The 19,920-nt window shown below is 44.6% G+C and overlaps 1 protein-coding gene across 1 annotated transcript in view; it reads left to right on the top strand.

The window, feature by feature from the left end:
• TOM1L1 (target of myb1 like 1 membrane trafficking protein) overlaps positions 1-19,920 on the top strand; it is a 68,005-nt gene that overhangs the window by 38,686 nt on the left and 9,399 nt on the right. Inside the window, exons 5-10 of the mRNA XM_053288571.1 lie at positions 504-623; positions 3,387-3,488; positions 9,058-9,174; positions 10,690-10,823; positions 17,212-17,272; positions 19,181-19,301. Of these exons, the coding sequence (XP_053144546.1) occupies positions 504-623; positions 3,387-3,488; positions 9,058-9,174; positions 10,690-10,823; positions 17,212-17,272; positions 19,181-19,301 (655 nt within the window). The remainder of the gene's footprint in view (positions 1-503; positions 624-3,386; positions 3,489-9,057; positions 9,175-10,689; positions 10,824-17,211; positions 17,273-19,180; positions 19,302-19,920) is intronic.

Below are 19,920 nucleotides of genomic sequence, written 5' to 3'. Positions count from 1 at the left end.
TCAGGGACATATTTCCAGGTGGCACAGGGCATTTTCGAGGGAAGGAGAAATTGGCTACATTTGTCCTCTCCACATGTAAGCACTAGTGCTGTGATAGAGAGGAAATCTTCCACAGCACGAGTACATCTTCCTGCAGTGCATGTGCAACCTTAGTCAGGCTGTTGGCCAGTGTGTTTATATAAAAACTTTACTGATCTCTGAAATTCCTTTCCAATAAGTCATAACATAGAATTTGCCTTTTTGCCTCCCCCCTCCCCCACACAGAGTTAATATCTCTGTTGATGTTTTGCCATTAGCCCAAGATCTTTTTCACAGATAGTCTTGGATATTGCATGGGGTCCTTTCACATCATTTCAGCACAAAAGAACGGGGGTGGAGGCGCAGAAACTCACATTGCAGTGACTTTTCCACTTCAAAAATTGCTCAAGGAGAGGGAAAATCTTGTTTAGTTTTCCTAGCTGTGATTCTCCCCCCACCCCAACTTCTTTTTCTTTTCCAAACAGACCTGGGCGCGAGGATTTCAAGGTTCTGTGGATGTGAGTGAAGTCAAGGAGGTGTACCTGGATCTTCTCAAGAAAGGAGTTGAGTTTCCACCATTGGAAATCAACAAGGGGAATGAAAAGGTAGTTACTGTTTTGGCAGTTGCTGATTAGAAACAGGATATGCTTATTGCAAGATCTCCACATATGGAGAAGGTGTGTTGATTAATTCAAGAATAATTTGTGTTTGAAACAATTATCTCCCTGCTCAGGAAACTAGTCATACGTTTTTGCCTTGGAGCACTTAAAAATCCAAGAGTGGGAGGAATTATTTTCTTAAACAGGAAGTGTAGGAGTTGGGTCTTTTAAAACTGTCCACAAGATCTAGAATTCCAGTTTCTTCTTCAGGATGAAGGAAGGAAATAAAGTTTCCATGTTGCCTTGCTTTGAGATTCTTAGCCAAAATAGAAACAAAAACACCAGACAGAATGCTAGACCTATTTAGAATAGGTCCAACCTAGGTTTATTCCAAACTAGTTGGAATAGAGCAAGGGGGAGAAGGAATGTAAAATAGGTGGTTGTTAAATCATAAAACATATAATGTACCTTAAAGGTTGATAACTTTAAAAAATCCCAACTTTATTGCTGTCTGATATATACCCTCTAATTTTAATCTTTTTAATGTAGGCACAAGAGAATAGTCACTTCATACTGTTGTCTCATATGTGTTCAAGCTGGCTTATTGGCCAACTCTGTCATTATTGATTCTTTGTCCATTTTTTATCATGGTTGCTTTTTAACTGATTATAATTGTTGTTATTTAATTACACTGTGTTTTGCAATCTTTAACATGTTCATCCTTAAAATAGATTATTTATATACTCGTTTTACAATTGGAAGTTTAAAGCTAAGAGTGATTCCGCCCACCGCCCACCCCGCGCAAAGACTAGCAGGATTTGAATGCAGCTTTCTAAGCTCTAGATTTGTTTGTTGGACCCCTCTGGCTCATGCTTTATCAGTTTGGCTAAAACACTGCTCTGCACTTGAAATCTCACAGTCTTGAGTCTGGGTACTGAAACAAAGTTATTTCAGGAATGAGTTGTGTGATAAGTGCATACTGATTTCTGACAGATTTTTAAGTGCTCCTTTTGAGCTGTGAGGAAAAGAGCTTGCCTTTGCAATCTGAATGTGTGTGGAATAGAAGGAATCCAGTATAGTAATTTAAGTTAAATTTATCATTATGTGAAAGTTCCTCCATTTTGCCATGTTAACGCCTTTGGCTTGCTCGCTGATTTGGTGTGGTCCCTCTCCACACTGAGAAACTTAAGTATGTAGTACACTGCTCTGGGCTCCTTGGAGGAAGAGCGGGATATTAAAAAATGTAATAATAAATAAATAATAAATAAATATTCGAACCAAGATAGAATACATTGTTCCAAATTCCACCCTAGCCCAGAGTTGACAGTTAAGGCACAGATTATTTTTGAGGTCATATACGTACTGTATTGTAATAATGGTGGCCAACATCCAGACTAATTTTCTATGGGTATGCTAGGTTTTTCCACAGCCCCCAAGGACATATTTTCTGGTGCAATAGAGCAGTGTTCCCTCTGACAGGGATTCCCAGATGTTAACTACAGCTCCCATAATGCCCAGCCAGAGGCCACTGCAGCTAGGGATGCTGGGAGTCGTAGTCAACAACATCTGGGAATCCTTGTTAGAGGGAACATTGAAACAGAGTGCTTCCGAGGATAGGGGAGGCCATCACAATTTGTCCCACCGCTGCATGAGTGCCAGTATTGCATTAATCAAACCCTTTCACATCAAACCCCTTTTGCCCCTCTTCCTGAGGGCCTCCCGCTCTCTAGGGCATAGTTTTGGGAGGCACAAGTGGCTGTAGAAGGAAGGTGTGGTCACTGAAAATTGCCCTCCCCATCTGGCACAATGGAAAAACTTAGCAGCTAGCTGACATCCTGATTAACAAAGTGCCAGTGTCACATGAGAAACGCCAGCACTCTGAGTGGCGCTAACTCAGCGCCAGCACCTTCACATGGAAGAAGGAATTTCGACAACTTCCCCGTTCCTTCTAAGTACTCTCTGCCACCCGAAAATATGTCCCTGAGGGTCGCACAGCCCCCAAGGACATATTTTTCTTGTGGCAAGAGTGCTTCTGGGGATAGGGAAGGCCATCAAAATTTGTCCCACCCCTGCATGAGTACCAGTGTTGCATTAATCAAACCCATCCACAGCACTGGCGCATTGTTGGTCAGGATGTTGGCTTCAGAAGCTTAGTCTGGATGTTGGCCAACCAAATACATATAAAGCAAGGCACTCGACAGTAAAATGTAAACAGCACAACTCTGCCTGTAAGTTTACAATGCAAATGTATTTATTATGTAATATTATGAAAAGGGATTGTATTAAGGACTCAAAGCTCTTCACATCTATTGTCTTAGGATTCCTTCACATGCATTTGTGTGCGAGCCATTTTCCATGTGGTGATCCTTTGTAAATGTAGGTGCTGGAACTACATGGGCAGGGCCATGTGGACCCAACTACAAAGGTCTTAGCTCATCATTGCCCAGCCAGGAGGGATTCCCTGATGACATTGAAATGAACACATCCAGACTAGGGAGGGGCCTGCCATCATAATCTTACACGCCCCCCCTCCTTCTGTGTGGGTTCACTCATCGTGGCTGTGTTGTGGGAACAGGGCTGCAGAGTTGTTAAGGAGGGAGTGGGTCTCGGAGCCTTCTGTTTAAGGTTGATTCAAGAATTTTCACCACCCTTGCCATGTACTCTAATATTGTGGGTCTTCATTGTAGTGTCCTACTCTGATTTAGGTTGGGTTTTTTTAAATACAAAAACCCCAGCGCTCTAATCTCTATTTGTATGATATTTTCACAGCCTTTGCCTCAGACCTTCATAAAGGTATCATATGGTTCTTCCATGAAGTGTTTATCAGGCTCACTTCCCACAGGTTCCATAATAACACTGATTCCTGAACAGGTATGGTGTTGCTGCTCTCTGTGTCAGTCAGTCAAAGATTTATTGCTTAATCACTTAGGTTAAGATTTTAGCTTTATGACAAGTAGATAAAATCAAGAATGTGATTCATTGTTGTGTTGCATACGTTAAGTTTTCATTGTCATGACTCACTGTCTGATGTTGGTGGGAAGTGTGGACTGCACTCCCACATGTGGTTCTGTGCACGCCACTAATGACATTTGGCTAGGCCTCACTGGTCTGTGCTAATGGTCTTGTTGATTTTCACAATTTAATCAGGCCACAGAATTGTGTGTAGCTCCTTAACAGAAGTCTGTAAAGCCCTGGGACGGTGAATTTTATCATGTGTGTGTGTGTGTGTGTGTGTGTGTGATTTGCTGATTGATTGAACGCTGAAAGTGGATGCTCTGTATTGTGGCTTCTGCCTGCTGAGTACGTTAAAGTTGATTCATTCCTTTGATTTTATCTACCCAGTTGAAGAAAACATAATCAATTAACTGAATGAGTTTCAGTTGCCTTTTATTTGATTAAATTTGCACACAAGTAAAACTATAGTTCTGAGGCAAAATGCATACTTTGTTTTATGACTTGCATGTGTGTCGTAGCAAGCATCATTATAGATGGGTATTCTCTCCTAGGTGAGAGAGAGAGAATAGCGAAGGTAATTAATTAAAAACTGCAGCCCAAATTAACAGGGGGAGCAGGGCCATTCCATGTGCCTTGCTGGGACTCACCATCTAGCCCCTTTGCCTCCTGTGGACATTCCAGCACAGACGGAGTGCAGCCTGCTTGTCGGCTGCCAAGTTCCAGCTGGCTAGTTGCCAGCCTCCCAGATTGCTGAAGTTCCACCACCTGCTGCCTGTCCTGGGAGCTGCTTGTGTGAGCAGTGGCTTCTGGGGCTTGCAAGCTTAAAAGCAAGGAGGCTCGCCATAGGCGTAGCCGTTGGCGTGGCCGTCAGGCCGCCTGTAGGCGGCCAGCCTTTGGGAGTGAGACTGAGGGCTGGGGGGTTGGGTTGGGCCAGGCCTCTTGCAGACATGTGTTTGGGCTCTCTTGAGTGGGATAGTGCTGGGGGTGTGCCTGGCAGTTCGGGGGCAGCTATTACTGTAGTTGTGGGGAATAGAAGAATTGGCGCTGGCAGACCAGCTGGCCGTTACAGGGGAAGGGAAATCAGTAATTTAGTAACTGTTTCCACTTCCAACTGTTCTGTCAACTCTCTGGCGCCGGGGAGCAGCTCCAACGACCCACAGAATCTGGCCTTGCTCTTCTGCAATGCCAGGTCAGTTCAGAATAAGACCAAAATTGTCCACGATTTGATCGTGGATGAGGGAGCTGACCTGGCATGTATAACCGAGACCTGGTTGGGGGAGGCGAGTGGTCCAGTGTGGGCTCAGCTTCTCCCACCAGGTTACTCTGTCGTGGAGCAGGCCAGGGGAAGGGGGTGTGTGTGGAGTGTCTGTGGTCCATAAGAATACCATTTCCCTTAACAGGGCCCCTGTGAGACAGCTGACTTATATTGAGTGCATATTTTTGAGGCTGGGAACTAGGGATAGATTGGGGATTCTGTTGGTGTACCGTCCACCCCGCTGCCCAACTGACTCCCTAACTGAGCTGATGGAGCTGGTCGCGGAGTTGGTGTTAGAGTCTCCTAGACTTTTGGTGCTGGGGGACTTCAATATCCACTTTGGGGCTGGCTTGTCTGGTGCGGCTCAGGAGTTCATAGCGGCCATGACAACTATGGGCCTGTCCCAATTAGTTTCTGAACCAACTCATGTTGCCGGCCATGCACTCGATTTGATCTTTTGTTCGGATCAGGGGCGTGTTCCGTGGGTGGGGGATCCAGTGGTTTCCCCATTGTCATGGACGGACCACTACCTGGTTAAGGTTGGTCTCACAGCCGCAATCCACCCCTGCAGGGGTGGTGGACCTATTAGGATGGTCTGTCCCAAAAGACTGCTGGACCCAGTGGGATTTCAAAAGGCCTTGGAGGATTTTGGTGCAGCCGATGATTCTGTCAATGCCCTGGTAGGAACCTGGAACAGGGAACTCAACAGGGCAGTAGACACGATTGCTCCTAAGCGTCCCTTCCGACCTGCTGCAAAAATGGCCCCTTGGTATACTGAGGAGCTGTGGGGGCTGAAGCAGTTGGGTAGGTGACTAGAGCACAAGTGGAGGAGAACTCTGTTTGAATCTGACAGGATTCAGCATGTGACCCATTTGAAGAGTTATGTGGTGGCAGTGAGCGCAGCAAAAAAGAGATTCTGGTCTACGCGCATTGTGACTGCAGGTTCACGCTCGGCGGAGCTATCCCAGGTTGTGAGGAGTTTGGTTTCGGCTCCTTCTACTTCCAGTCAGTCCCCGGAGTTGCTCTGCTGTGATGCCTTTAATGGGTTCTTTGCGAATAAGATCTCCTATATTCGGGGTGACTTGGACTCCACTATTTCTGCAAGGTCTGTGGAGGAGGTGTCCAGCAATCCCTCTTGCAGTATTAGATTGGATCAGTTTCAATCTGTGACTCCTGAGGATGTGGACAAGCTGCTTGGGGCGGTGCGGCCTACCACTTGTTCTCTGGATCCTTGCCCAACTTGGCTGCTTCTATCTAGCAGGGAGATTGTTGGAGATGGCCTAGTTAATATCGTAAATGCATCGCTGAGGGAGGGTAGGGTGCCCCCCTGCCTGAAGGAGGCAATGGTTAGACCACTCTTAAAGAAGCCTTCCCTGGACCCCTTAGCGATGGACAGTTACAGGCCAATCTCCAATCTCCCTTGGTTGGGCAAGGTGATTGAGAGTGTGGTGGCCGACCAGCTCCAGGCAGTCTTGGAGGAAACTGATTATCTAGACCCATTTCATACTGGCTTTAGAGCTGGCTATGGGGTTGAGACAGCCTTGGTCGGCCTGATGGATGACCTTTACCGGGGAATTGACAGAGGGAGTGTGACTCCGCTGGTTCTTCTGGATCTCTTGGCGGCATTCGATACCATCAACCATGGTATCCTTCTGGGTCGCCTGGGGGAGTTGGGGATAGGGGGCACTGCTTTGCAGTGGTTCCGTTCCTATCTCTCAGGTAGATTCCAGATGGTGGAGCTTGGTGACAGTTGCTCCTCAAAACAGGAGCTGTTATATGGAGTCCCTCAGGGCTCCATTCTGTCACCAATGCTCTTTAACATCTACATGAAACCGCTGGGTGAGGTCATCAGGAGATTTGGTGCTGGGTGTTATCAGTATGCTGATGACACCCAAATCTACTTCTCCTTCTCATCTTCAGGAAATGGCACTCATTCTCTAAATGCCTACCTACAGGCCATAATGGGCTGGATGAGGGATAACAAATTGAAGCTGAATCCAAGCAAGACGGAGGTGCTCATTGTGGGGGCTCAGAATCTGAGGATTGAGTTAGATCTTCCTGTGCTGAATGGGGTTTCCCTTCCCATAGAAGGAGCAGGTGCGCAGCTTGGGAGTACTCCTGGACCCAGGCCTCACCCTGGTATCTCAGGTGGCGACCATGGCCAGGAGTGCTTTCTATCAGCTTTGGCTGATTCAAGAGCTGTGCCCATTCCTTGAAGAGGATAACCTCAAAACAGTGGTGCATCAGCTGGTAACCTTTCGGCTTGACTATTGCAATGCGCTCTACGTGGGGCTGCCTTTGTACGTAGTCCGGAAACTTCAGTTAGTTCAGAATGCGGCAGCCAGATTGGTCTCTGGGGCAACCCGGAGAGACCATATTTTGCCTGTTTTGGAACAGTTACACTGGTTGCCGTTATGTTTCCGGGCAAAATACAAAATGCTGGTTATTACCTTTTAAAGCCCTGAACAGCTTGGGTCCGAGATATCTTAGAGAGCGCCTTCTTTTACATGATCCCCACCACACATTAAGGTCATCTGGGGAGGTCCGTCTCCAGTTACCACCGGTTCGTTTGGTGACGACTCAGAGGCGGACCTTCTCTGTAGCTGCTCCCGGGCTGTGGAATGCACTCCCAGCGGAAATTCGTAATCTTGATTCTTTACTGTCCTTCAAGAGAGCCCTTAAAACCCATCTGTTTGGCCTGGCCTTTCAGGGTTTTTAATTAGTTTTGATTGTTTTAATGTGAACCTAGTTTTCAGGGTTTTACTTGTTCTGATTGTTTTAATTGATTTTTAAGATGTTTTTAAATTGGTGTTTATATTTGTATTTCTGTTTTAATTGTGTTTAATGATTTCTGTGTTTTAACTGTAAACCGCCCTGAGCCAGCTCGGAAGGGCGGTATAAAAATTGAATTGAAATAAATAAATAAATAAATAAATAAATAAATAAATAAATAAATAAATTTTTTTTTCATTAGATAGATTGCTTGCCTACCTTCCCTGGCAGATGAGCAGAGGCTGTCCTCCCTGTGCCCACACGAGTGGTGGCGCAGCTAGGAGCGAGAGGACTCCCCCCTCCCGCATCTTAGAGTCCCACGCAGCACAAGCATGGCAGCTGCTCTCATTAGAGCAGCAGCCATGCTCAGTGCGCTCGCTCCTCGCCCTCCCCGGCTCATTCCCGGAATTGGCAGCAGCCCAGGGTGGAAGCCTGGATCATGCACACGATCGCCTGCCAAGGCTAAACAAATCTGTGCTAAATGCCAGGTTAAAAAGGGTTAGGGTTAGTACTCTCTGGAGCAGCTGGGAGCCCTCTCTTCCTGGCACTCCAGACAGCACGAGCCTCCTGGGGTTACCCCGGGCAGTTTATGTTGTGTGAATAGCCTCACAGTCTGTAACTGTGCCCTCATTGTTCACTAAAAATGAAAGGTCGCATTGTGATACCTGCATTTAATGAGTTGGTTTAACTGAACGTAAGAACAGCCCCACTGGATCAGGCCCAAGGCCTATCTAGACTAGCATCCTGTTTCACACTGTGGCCCACCAGATGCCTCTGAGAAGCCCACACACAGGGGGTGTGGGCATGCCCGCTCTCCTGCTGTTGTTCCCCTGCAACTGGTATTTAGAGGTATTTTGCCTCCACTCTGGCTTCACCTACAAGTTGCTCCGAGCTTCAGCATGCCTCCCAGCACTCCTTGCAGTGGGGGATCGGCTCCATCATTCATCTGGCTGCTGGCAGGGGATTGGCTCTGTGGAAACCAGGTAAATGGCCGAGCCGATCCCCCACCGCAAGGAGTGCTGGGCAACGTGCTGCTGCTTGGAACAGCTTGCCACAACAGCTTGCCACTGCAGCTGGAGTGGAGGTGAGCACCTACTAATTTATGCTTAAAGATATCTCTTGCCCCCGCTGGCCGCTACTACAAGTGATTCTCTGCCCTACAGTATATTCTCAGGAGAAGGCTGTGCTTCATGTGCCAATGTCTGCTAAGTCTCCACTGCTGTGCACATGATGCAGAGCCTTCTCAGTGGCTGCCCACAGGCAGTTAACGACTACCCTTTTTATTCCAGCCTTCAGGCCATGACTTCCTCTATGGCATTTTGTGGCCTCCTGCTGAGTTTTAGCTGCTTTATACATGTGGTTTCTAACCTTGTTTCTTTGTGTTTAATTTGTTTCATATGGGCTGGATTTGCTTTTTTTTTAATAAATTGTGTGTGGCTATTTTGTTGTCCTGAACAGATTGGAAAGCTGTACAGTGAGCTGGATATGGCCAAAATGAATGTGAGGGTCATGTCAGCGATTCTAAAGGAAAATGTCCCTGGATCAGAGAATCCAGATGATATGGAGCTTCTACAGGTACTGCATACCCTTTTGCTGGGATATTTAGCTACAGATTGGGCTGGTGGAATATGGACCATGAAGTACTGAATGCCAAAACTGGATTGCTGAAAGGTTTTCTCAAAAACAGAGTATAAACTTTGGCAAGAGCAGAGGCCATAATGCTGAAAAACAGACTCCCTTGCAACAGCTTAAACGTATGAGTAAGCTTTGATGGATGGCTAAGTGAATGGTGGGATAGGAAGAAGAGGAAAGGGGGCAGGGTTCCCTGATAAGCTGGCCAGGGGAAAATCTTGAACCAGATAAAGGTGTATGAAAAAACCTTGATGTCTTCCACTACATTAAGAAGAAATTCATTCCTCCTTTGTCAACTCCATGGCTCTCCAAAGGCAGCACAGCTTCCTTGTTTTTCCCTCCTAGTGTAGAGTTGCCATGCCCCTCAAAATTCTGGGTTTCACCCGGATTTTAAGCATCTCACCCAGCTTGCTTAGCCCACCCAGATTTCAGATTTCATTTTTTAAAAAAACAAAAGCTAAGCTCTAGCCCTTGTAGAAGCGGAGTTATAGAGCAAAATGTGCAGTCACCAGTCTGCTCAGACATTTTACCCCAGCCAATCTACATGATATGCAAATTAGACACCTGGATTTGGAAAGCCAAAATATGGCAACCCTATCCTAGTGTTAGTTTGGAGGATGGAGGAATTTTGTCCTCGTGAGCCGGAAAAATTTAAAATAATAGTATAAGGTGGGATTCCCCAGACTACTTTTTGACATACCTAATTTTTAAACTGCTGTTCCTGCTTGTTTGTTTTATTTTATAAGTATTTCCAGCTCAAACACAATACTCCCTTCTCTTTTTATTCCAGTTCCCTTGAGTACTGTTTAATGAAGGGTTGATGAATGCCAGATCAGCTTTGTGTGGCATTGACTGAGCCCCCTTGAGGTGACATTAGGGTTGGCAACTCGGAATAAAGCTATTCCTGGGGATGGGAATATCTATCCCCCTGCCCTTGCAACTAAATTTTGTTCATAATACCAGGCCAATAGATCTCCAGGATTGCTTTCAATAGTGACCTGGATGTTGATGCCAATTCCTGGAGACTCCAGGTAAACCTGGAGGATTGGCAACTCTAGGAGACATCTGACATTTCTGATATGGGGACAGAAGTTTCCTTCAGGTGGCAAACCTTTGGATTTTTTCCTAGTGGACCAACAGAGCTACCTGCCATTTTAATGTAGTTTCTGACTGCAGTTGGGGATAATCTGTGATTACCAGAAAGGGGAGAGGCTTGTGACCGTCCCTAGCAACTGCTCTTGTTTTTCTCCAGTGAGACAGTAACAAATTAAAAATGCAATGTTTCTCTCTTGAAAGCAAAAGCATTTGGGGGAATGATGAATTAAATGCAGTGTTAATTGCACGTCTTTCAAGCATGTATGACTGTATATATTAGAAACTCTCAGTGTGTCTTCAATTTCAATTGTTTCCACCACTCAAATTTTAATAGGAAATCTTTTTTCTTTGGTCCCTTGGCAGAAGCTCTATAAGACATGTCGGGTAATGCAAGAGAGGATCATGGAATTGCTAGCAACGGTTCAGAATGAAGATGTGATAACTGAACTGATACAAGTGAATGAAAATCTGAATAACGTCCTGCTGGGACATGAAAGGTAAAGCTGCTCCATGCATGTCATGATCTCTTGTCTTGTGTCTACAAGGTTTTCAAATAAGCTGCTGTGATTGAAAGGACCTGTTTGAATGTTTTCTCCTAGGACACTATGGAAAGAAATGTATGACATGCAAGAAAGCCAGTCTGGTTTAATGGTTAGAGGGTTGGACTTGGATCAGGGTGATCCTCCCCACTTCTGCAGTGAAGGGAGCAAGTGAATTTCCAACCTGCTCCCAGTCTCCTCCTGGTGACAGTTCCAGATGAAGTAATATGAGAACAGTCCCCAAATGACTCAGTATGATAAACTTCTAGTATAATGCTTAAATTGGCCAACATCCAGACTAACCCTACATTGACATGCCAGGTGTTCCCATTGTGTGAGAGGAAAGGGATTGTTTTCAGTAATCTCATCCTGTGTTCCCTCTAACAGGGATTCCCAGATGTTGTTGACTGCAACTCCCAGAATCCCCAGCTGCAATAGCTTTTGCTTGGGGATTCTGGGAGTTGTAGTCAACAACACCTGGGAATGCCTGTTAGAGGGAACACTGATCTCATCTTTCCTCTGCAGCTGCCTGTGCCTCCCAGAACTATCTCCTTGTGGGTTGGGAGACCCTCCAGGAGATAGTTTTGGGAAGCAGAGGCAGCTGAAGAGGAAAGGGGGATTGCCAAAAATTGTCCCTTTCTGCTTGCACAATGGAAAACCCGGCATGTTGGCACAGGATTAGTCTGAATGTCAGCCAGTATTTTCTAGGTTCATGGCAAGCATAAGACAGGCTTAAGTTCTCCTAGACAAATGCTTCACAATGGGGCAAATTTCATTTGCTTTCAAGAAGTGGGTCTTAAGAAAGAAACTGACCATGCACATCAGCAAGCAGAAACTTTGCTCTGCAACCATTTCTGGAAATAGATAGACTAAAAGATCAGAGCTGCTCCCTTGTTAGCTTCTTATCTTATCAAAAGAAACAGAAGGATAACTTTCTTCCAAGACCCTGGAAGGTTCAATTAATGATAACTATAATATGCTTAATCAGAAGTTGAAGGAGAGTTTGCTAATAAAAAAAGGTTAATAGAAACTGCCAGTTCTGGATGAGGTCACACTTCCGCAGAAGGAACAGGTATGTAGTCTGGTAGTACTTCTGGATCCAAATCTCTTCCTAGTGTCCCAGGCTGAGGTGGTGGCAGAGGTGCTTTGTCAGCTTCAGCTGATATGCCAGTTGCATTTGTTTCTTAAGATAAGCAACCTCAGAACATTAGTACATATGCTTATAATCTCCAGACTTGACTGTTGCAGTGCACTCTGTGTATGACTGCCTTTGTACATAGTCCGGAAACTGCAGTTGGTACAGAATGTGGGAGCCAGGTTGGTCTTTGGGTCATCTCAAAGAGACTATATTATTCCTATACTAAAAGAGCTACACTGGCTGCCAGTATGTTTCCGGGCAAAATACAAGGTGCTGGTTATAACCTATAAAGTCCTAAACAGCTTAGGCCCAGAGTATTTAAGAGAATGTCATCTTTGCCATGAATCCCCCTGCCCATTGATATAATCAGGAGAGGTTTGTCTGCAGTTGCCACCGGCTTGTCTGATGGCTACTCAGGGATGGGCCTTCTCCATTGCTGCCCTGAGGCTTTAGAATGTGCTCCTGCTGAAATAAGAGCCTCCCCATCTCTGACAACTTTTAAAAAGGCAGTTGACACACATTTGTTCACCAGGCTTTTAATTAGACTTATTTTTTAACATTGTGTTAAATTTTAAATTAGTTTTAATGTTTTAACATTTTAATTTTGTTTTAATTTGTATTGTTTTGTTGTAAACCGCCCAGAGACATAAGTTTTGGGCGGTTTATAAATATGTTAAATAAATAGTCATCAATATCTCCAACCTAGATCTAAGACATGGTTCGATCACGAGTGCATTAACACCAAGAAAGCACACATTTGGTGCTACACAAGGCCAACTCAGCATTAAATTTCTCACATATGATAATAGCAAAGAAAAGGCAATATAAAACCTTGCTTTTTAACTAAAAAAGAGAAGCAGTGTTAGAGATGTGGAAACTATTAAAACTTTCGGTAAGAAATAATAAGATGTCCTCCTTTTGGCGAATTACAGCAGAATGTCCTGGGGATAGTATTTCCCAGATAGATTGTCATACCTCAGTTGAGGCTTGGGAAGCCCATTTTAGAGCATTATAAGTGAATCAGGATGAAAATCCTATGCAATTAGGTTTTAGCACTGATTTTCTTTTGGACTAGCCTGTTGTGGGAGTGGATGAGATTAATAAACTGATAACACAATTGAAAGCTGGTAAAGCTTCAGGATGCGACTACATCCCTGCTGAACTAATTAAGGTTAATAGTGAATTGTGGGCATCTGTTTTGGCTTCTCTATTCACTTATACAGACAAAACTGTGCAGATTCCCACTGATTGGGGCTTGGCCATTATTGTACATATTTTTTTAAAAGGGAAGAAAAGAGATCCAGCCAGTTATCGACCAATTAGCCTCCTGAGCATAGTAAGTAAGTAAGCTGTATGCCAGACATCTATATATGAAGCTGCAGGACTGGATAGAACAAGATAACATTCTGGTGATAGAGCAGACCAGTTTTATACCTGGCCACTCCACCATGGACTGGTTTTAAAGCACATGGTAGAGAAATAATATATTCAAAACCAAAACCTCGCTATATTTGGCCTTCGTGGATTTTAAATTTGCATTCAACCTCATTTCCAGAGAGATTCTATGGAGGAAGTTAGAGGCCTCTCCTTTTCAGGAAGTTGTATGATAATACACGCTCGTAAGTCCGCTGCAACCCAAGTGGCCATTTATCCGATTCTGTTCCTATACATAATGGAATTAAGCAAGGATATATACTTGCTCCCACAGTGTTCAGTCTGTATATTAATTCCTTAGTTGACTATATGGATAAATTGGAATTTCATCCTCCAAGACTGGCAGACAGGCGTTTACCAATAATTCTGTATGCCAATGATGCAGTGATTCTGTTGCTGACTTTGGTTGGGTTAAGGAGAGCATTAAAGGCTCTTGTTCACTATTGTGTGGACCATCACCTTACAATTAACTTCCAGAAAACCAAGATCCTGGTCTTTGCTAAAAGATCCAGGATCTTGAAGTAAATTTTATCTGGCAATGCTCTTGAATAGGATAAATGCATTAAATACCTGGGCGTGGTTTTTAATGCTTCTGGTGGTGGTGGTGGTGGGGAGGCCTTGATTCAATATGTGGCTCACTCAGCACAAAGAAGAGTAGCTGCTATTCTGAGGTACTTCTGAACTAGAGGAGGATATTATGTGCGCATGGCCATTAAACTTTTTAAAGGCCAAATCTCCTATCACAGCTAATCTACGGCACCCAGTTGGGCCTCCATGCAAACTGTGCCTGATTAGAGACTATCCAACCAACATTTTTGAGATCAGTTTTGCAGGTGGTTAGGTGTTTTCCCAATGCAGTTTTTCATTTGGGGGCAGGGTTGCAGACAGTGGAATCTTGTGCTTGGACTCTTGGCCTTAATTATTGGCTGAACATTATTATTTTTTTGTGAAGGACTGGCCCCTCTAACATTGATAGATAGTTTTCAATCATCATGGAAACGAGTGTTGATGGAAAAGCTCTTAACATGGGCTTTCACCTGAAATCTTGATGTCTATGGGCTGTGGCAAGAAAAATGATGAAACAGCATATTTTTGATGTAGCACATCAACAAGATCTTGGGCTAGTCTCTGACCAAATTAAGTCATAGAGATTGACTCAGAGTTTGTGCACAGAGGATTATTTCTGTACGCTTAAAGTACCTAATGAACCAAGGACTGTTTTCTATGGCCAGATTTAATGTGCTCTCATCAGCACTTTTGGAGGGCAGGTTTAATAAAATGCCATACAGGTGGACCTCGTTATCAACAGATTCGCGTATCCACGGTTGGGGAAAAGACACCTGACCTCGGCATACGCACGGGGTGGGGGTGGGGAGAGAAATATGTCGAACGTATATCCACAGGTCGGAGGTGGCCGGATATAACCACGGAGGTCATTTCCGGCTGTCATTTTCTTTGACGGAGCTACAAAATGGCTCCCGTCTTTGTAAGGTAAGGAAAGAAAAGAAAAGGGGGGGCTCCAATTTTGGGGCGATTTGGGGGCACAGCATGACTCGGAGCAGCAGAGCACAGTAAGAAACTCCCCCCCTCCCCACAAAATTCGGCTGATTTTCGACCAACTGGGAACCTAAGTCCCACAATCTCATAGGCCCAATTACTCAATATTTACAGTTTCATATCTGCGGTTGCAGCCCGGAAAAGAACCCCTGTGAATGTTGAAGTTCTCCTGCACAATGAATGTGTCTGCCCCAGTGGTGCAGTTAGAGACAGTGGGACGTGTTTTGTTATACTGCAACTTTTATGACCAACTTCGCAGTAAGCTAATTAACCCATTTCTCTCATAGTTGCTAGGCCGTTCAGAAGAATTTTATGTGCCATTTTTATTATCAGATAAGCAATCAGTGATAACAGTGGCAAAAGTTTGCACTATATCTAGCAGAGTGCATCGTGAATTAACAAAGGACTCCTCTAATATATAATTGGGTGAACTGAGCAATGATAAACTACTGCATTTAATTGATATCTGTGTATATTCTGTTCAATTGAATCTACTTTATTCTATCATTATTTCCGAGATTTACTTTTTTTACTGTTATATTGCTGGTGGGTGGGTGTGTATACATCTGGTCAACGACTGTAATAAAGGATTTACTTACTTACATTCTTCCAAGGCCGCCTTGGAGTCTGTGAAGTTTGTTTCCTTGGGGAGTCTCTGTTGTCTGGCTGTCTTTGGGATGTGAAAAACATTGTTCAACCCACCTGCCCTTTCTCTCAAACTATGATTTGATATGTCCTTTTAATGTGGAGGCAAAGTCCCTAGTTATCACCTGTATGGAATAATAGATTTTTGTGATGTTATAAGTATTGGGAACCTCTTCCATTTAGTGTTTTCAAAGACCCTAAGCATGGGTGGCTGCTTGTAATGTACGGAATTACAACAGTGTAGAAATAAAAACCTGCATGCAACCTCAATTGATTGAGTATGCAGTCAGAATTCAAACTGGATTAATTACATGGGTCCAAATGTAGCCGAATCCAGTTTCCTCGAAGAAATCAATGAAGGGGTCCCAATTTGTCTCAAATGTTGGTTGTTGTGTTGGAACTTTTATGCTGTGGATTTTGAGATTCATTCTTCAAAATGTTTGCAGGTGTCTTTCAGTCAGCCACCACTTTGGAAGTATTCTCAGTGCTCTATCTAGATGCCACCTCCCCCCCCCCCCCCGCTCTAGGTGTGTGTTTCTGGGAAATAAAAGCCTAACCTACAACTTCCTTTAGCCAAAGGTTCTGCTGTGCATACAGCACGTAAGCTAGTGGGTTGATTTCCTGAAAGTTCACACTTCTGATTCATGTTGGGGTCAAATGCTAGTTTCTGGAAAACCTAAACAAGTTATTTTACTTTATTGTGAGAATTCATACCTATTATTTCACAACAGAAACAAAACAGACTTCAGTTGTTGAAGTGATATTGCCTGCACTTTGTTTCCTCATTATATCACCCATGGCCTAGCAGTTCTTAAGCAATGCCTCAAATTGCACCATGCTAAATCAAAAGTAACTGTTAACTGACTAGTTACTCGAATATGGAGAATAGTGATGTGCACTGGTCTGGATCCATCCGGACCGGCACGGTGGGGCGTCTATCTTTAAGGGCGGGGGGGTAGAACTTACCCCTCCCGCCGCTCTTCCCCCTCCGGCGCTGGGGTAATATCTGCAGTTTTCAGGGCGGCAGGGTCCTTCCCTGCGGCCCCGGTGCCCGTTGTTGCCTGGAAAAAGCTTTATGTGTACCACGCATGCGTGCGTCGCGGCGCGCGCATGCGTGATACACATAAAACTTTTTCCGGGCAACAACGGGCACCGGGGCGGCAGGGAAGGACCCTGCTGCCCTGAAAACTGCGGATATTACCGCAGCGCCGGAGGGGGAAGAGCGGCGGGAGGGGTAAGTTCTACCCCCCCGCCCTTAAAGATAGACACCCCCCACCCACCCCGCCGGACCGGTCCCTTCCCGAACGGGTTCGGAGGCCTCCAACATGGCCTCCGGACCGGTTCGGGCACACCACTAATGGAGAAGTGCCTTAGAACTCTATACTTATGCTAATCTATGCTAATAATTCCTTAACTTCTTTAAAGGCCCAAATGTAGAAATAACTGTCCTAATGGACCTATAGTCTCTGGAGAATCTTCTTCTTTTTTGGGGGGTGGGGGTGGGGAATCTTTCTGATCTCTAAAATTGGGATAAAGTTACAACAAAACACCTTTCCTTACCATTTCATACAGGTTCTCTCGAAACAGAGTACGTTTCTTGGAGAATAAGAGGATTGAAAATGAACGCACAGCGGTGAGTGGGTAACAGACAATCCTACCGAATCAGAACAGCCTTTCCTTGTTTTTAAAAATGCTCTGAAACTTCTGATATTCCATTCTTTAGGTTCTTAATTAACTAGACAGTGTTTGCATACTGTGCCTTCCAAGTCTAAAAGACTGTTCTCACATACAGCCCTACCCATTAAAATCATAGAGGCCGCGGAAAGGAGTGACCGGGCCTCAGGAATTAACGTAATGCATTGTGCTGCTTGTGTGGTGCGTTGTGGGATATCTGGAGGCTGGGTGTCCTCCCTGCCAGCCTCTGAACATAACATAAGAACAGCCCTGCTGGATCAGGCCCAAGGCCCATCTAGTCCAGCATCCTGTTTTGCACAGTGGCCCACCAGATGCCGCTGGAAGCCATAGGCAGGAGTTGAGGGCATGCCCTCTCTCCTGCTGTTATTCCCCCACAACTGGTACTCAGAGGCATCCTGCCTCTGAGGCTGGAGGTGGCCTGTAGCCCTCAGACTAGTAGCCATTGATATACCTCTCTTCCATGAAGTTATCCAAACCCCTCTTAAAGCCATCCAGGTTGTTTGCTGTCACCACATCCTGTGGCAGAGAGTTCCACAAGTGGATCACGCATTGTGTGAAACAATACTTCCGTTTGGTCCTAGACCTCCTGGCAATCAATTTCATGGAGTGACCCCTGGTTCTAGTGTTGTGTGAGAGGGAGAAGAATTTCTCTCTCTCCACTTTCTCTACACCATGCATGATTTCATAGACCTCTATCATGTCTCCCCGCAGTCGTCTTTTTTCTAAACTAAAAAGCCCCAGTTGTTGTAGCCTTGCCTCATAAGAAAGGTGCTTTAGGCCCTTGATCATCTTGGTTGCCCTCTTCTGTACCTTTTCCAGTTCTACAATGTCCTTTTTAAGATGTGGTGACCAGAATTGTACGCAGTACTCCAAGTGTGGTCGCACCATAGTTTTGTATAAGGGCATTATAATATTAGCAGTTTTATTTTCAATCCCCTTCCTAATGATCAATCCCCACACTCTGGATCAGTGTGCCAATTGGGTGAGTGCATGAGCGTAATCCAGAACTTAAAGGATCGTGTGGGGATAAGGTAGGTGGGATCCTGCCTTCCTCCCCCAGCCCAAGCAGTCATGTGAAATACCTTTATGTATGTTTATTTAGAAGTCCTACTGAGTACTCTCCAGTAAGTGTGCACAGGGTTGTAGCCTTCACCTCTTGATTCATTATACAGTATTCAACAGAGATCAAGCATCCATATGTCTTATCTGAAAACAATCAAATATGTTTGAAGGGCAGAGATCATTCTGGCAGTTTTATTAGCTACAGTTGAATGTTAAATCCAGTTCCAGCCTCCTGTAAAAATCGAAGAGCTGCTAAAAAGGAGGGAAAGAAAAAAGAAGCCATACTGCATGCACAGGGAGATCCCAAATGTTTCTGTGAATTGCAGCCATTAGCAGGACTCAGGAAATCCACTAGTCTACTTGTCTGACAAGTTAAAAATGATGCCTGGCAAGTGAAAAAAATCCTGACAAGTAATGTACCAATATAGCTTGATGAGTAGAAAATTTCTGTCTGGCTGGTGAACAGAGCCAGCATTTCTTGACCCCTGGCCATTAGCATCTGCTTTTGACTTAATCTACTTAAATCATGTGGTTGTACACACAACCTCCTGGAGGCCTGTGGGGGAAGACAAATATATTGTAAATATATATTTAAAGATGGTTCTTACCCAAACCACAGGCAACGGATTATCTGATTAGATTTTAGCACTGCCAGGATCTGCATTAACTACAAATCAATATCAGTTACCCGATAAGAACTTCATAGTAATTGCTTGTCAGAAAGTGATTTGCATTTAGAAACAACACTGAGCATCACCTCTGGTCTCATTTGTTTAATTTTAAGGTCAATGGCAACCAGCCATCTGCTCCTTCGTGTGACTTGCTTGACCTTGATTCAAGCTTTCCAGCTTCCACACCAAAGCTTGGGGAAGCTGGCCCTGTGACTTCTCCGGTTTCAGAATTAAGTGAGTAAAGAACTTTGAACTCTAATATCTAAACAGAATATTACTAACTTGGCAAAGACAATGGAAGCAGACTAATTTGAGTCCAGGTACTACAGATGTTAGGCTGGGTAGCTGAGATATGAAAGACACTTTAGCAGTGTTCCCTCTAAGGTGTGTGCACGCTCATGAGTTTTTTGATGTCCGCTCAGTTAATTTTAGATCCTGCTCTGGTTGAATCAGGAAGGCCCCACTCTGAATGCACACTGCCTTGATACTGCTGCCCACAACAAAACTCATTCCACACGCAGAGAAAAAAATTAGAGAGAACACTGCACTTTAGGTTGAGGTGCTTATTGTAACCCTTCTTGCAATTTTTGACAGCTTTCTGTATCTTCTCAGATGTATTGCAGACATAAGAGAAATTACGTTCGATCAAATATAGAGATATGCTGGCTTTAACTAGAAGCCAGGGACATATTTAAGGAAGGCACATGGGGCTGGTTCTATCCTCCAGTATCTGACCACATGTGATTATTTTTCAGGAACTCCTGTATTTGTGGCCATCTCACTGGTGATTTAGCTCTGTGTGCAAAGGCACTACCATGTTTTTATCTAAGATTGTTGGAAACACATATTGACA

Source organism: Hemicordylus capensis, chromosome 2 (genome assembly GCF_027244095.1).
Source record: "Hemicordylus capensis ecotype Gifberg chromosome 2, rHemCap1.1.pri, whole genome shotgun sequence".
Taxonomy (NCBI): domain Eukaryota; kingdom Metazoa; phylum Chordata; class Lepidosauria; order Squamata; family Cordylidae; genus Hemicordylus; species Hemicordylus capensis.
This window is presented reverse-complemented; position numbering and strand designations above follow the sequence as displayed.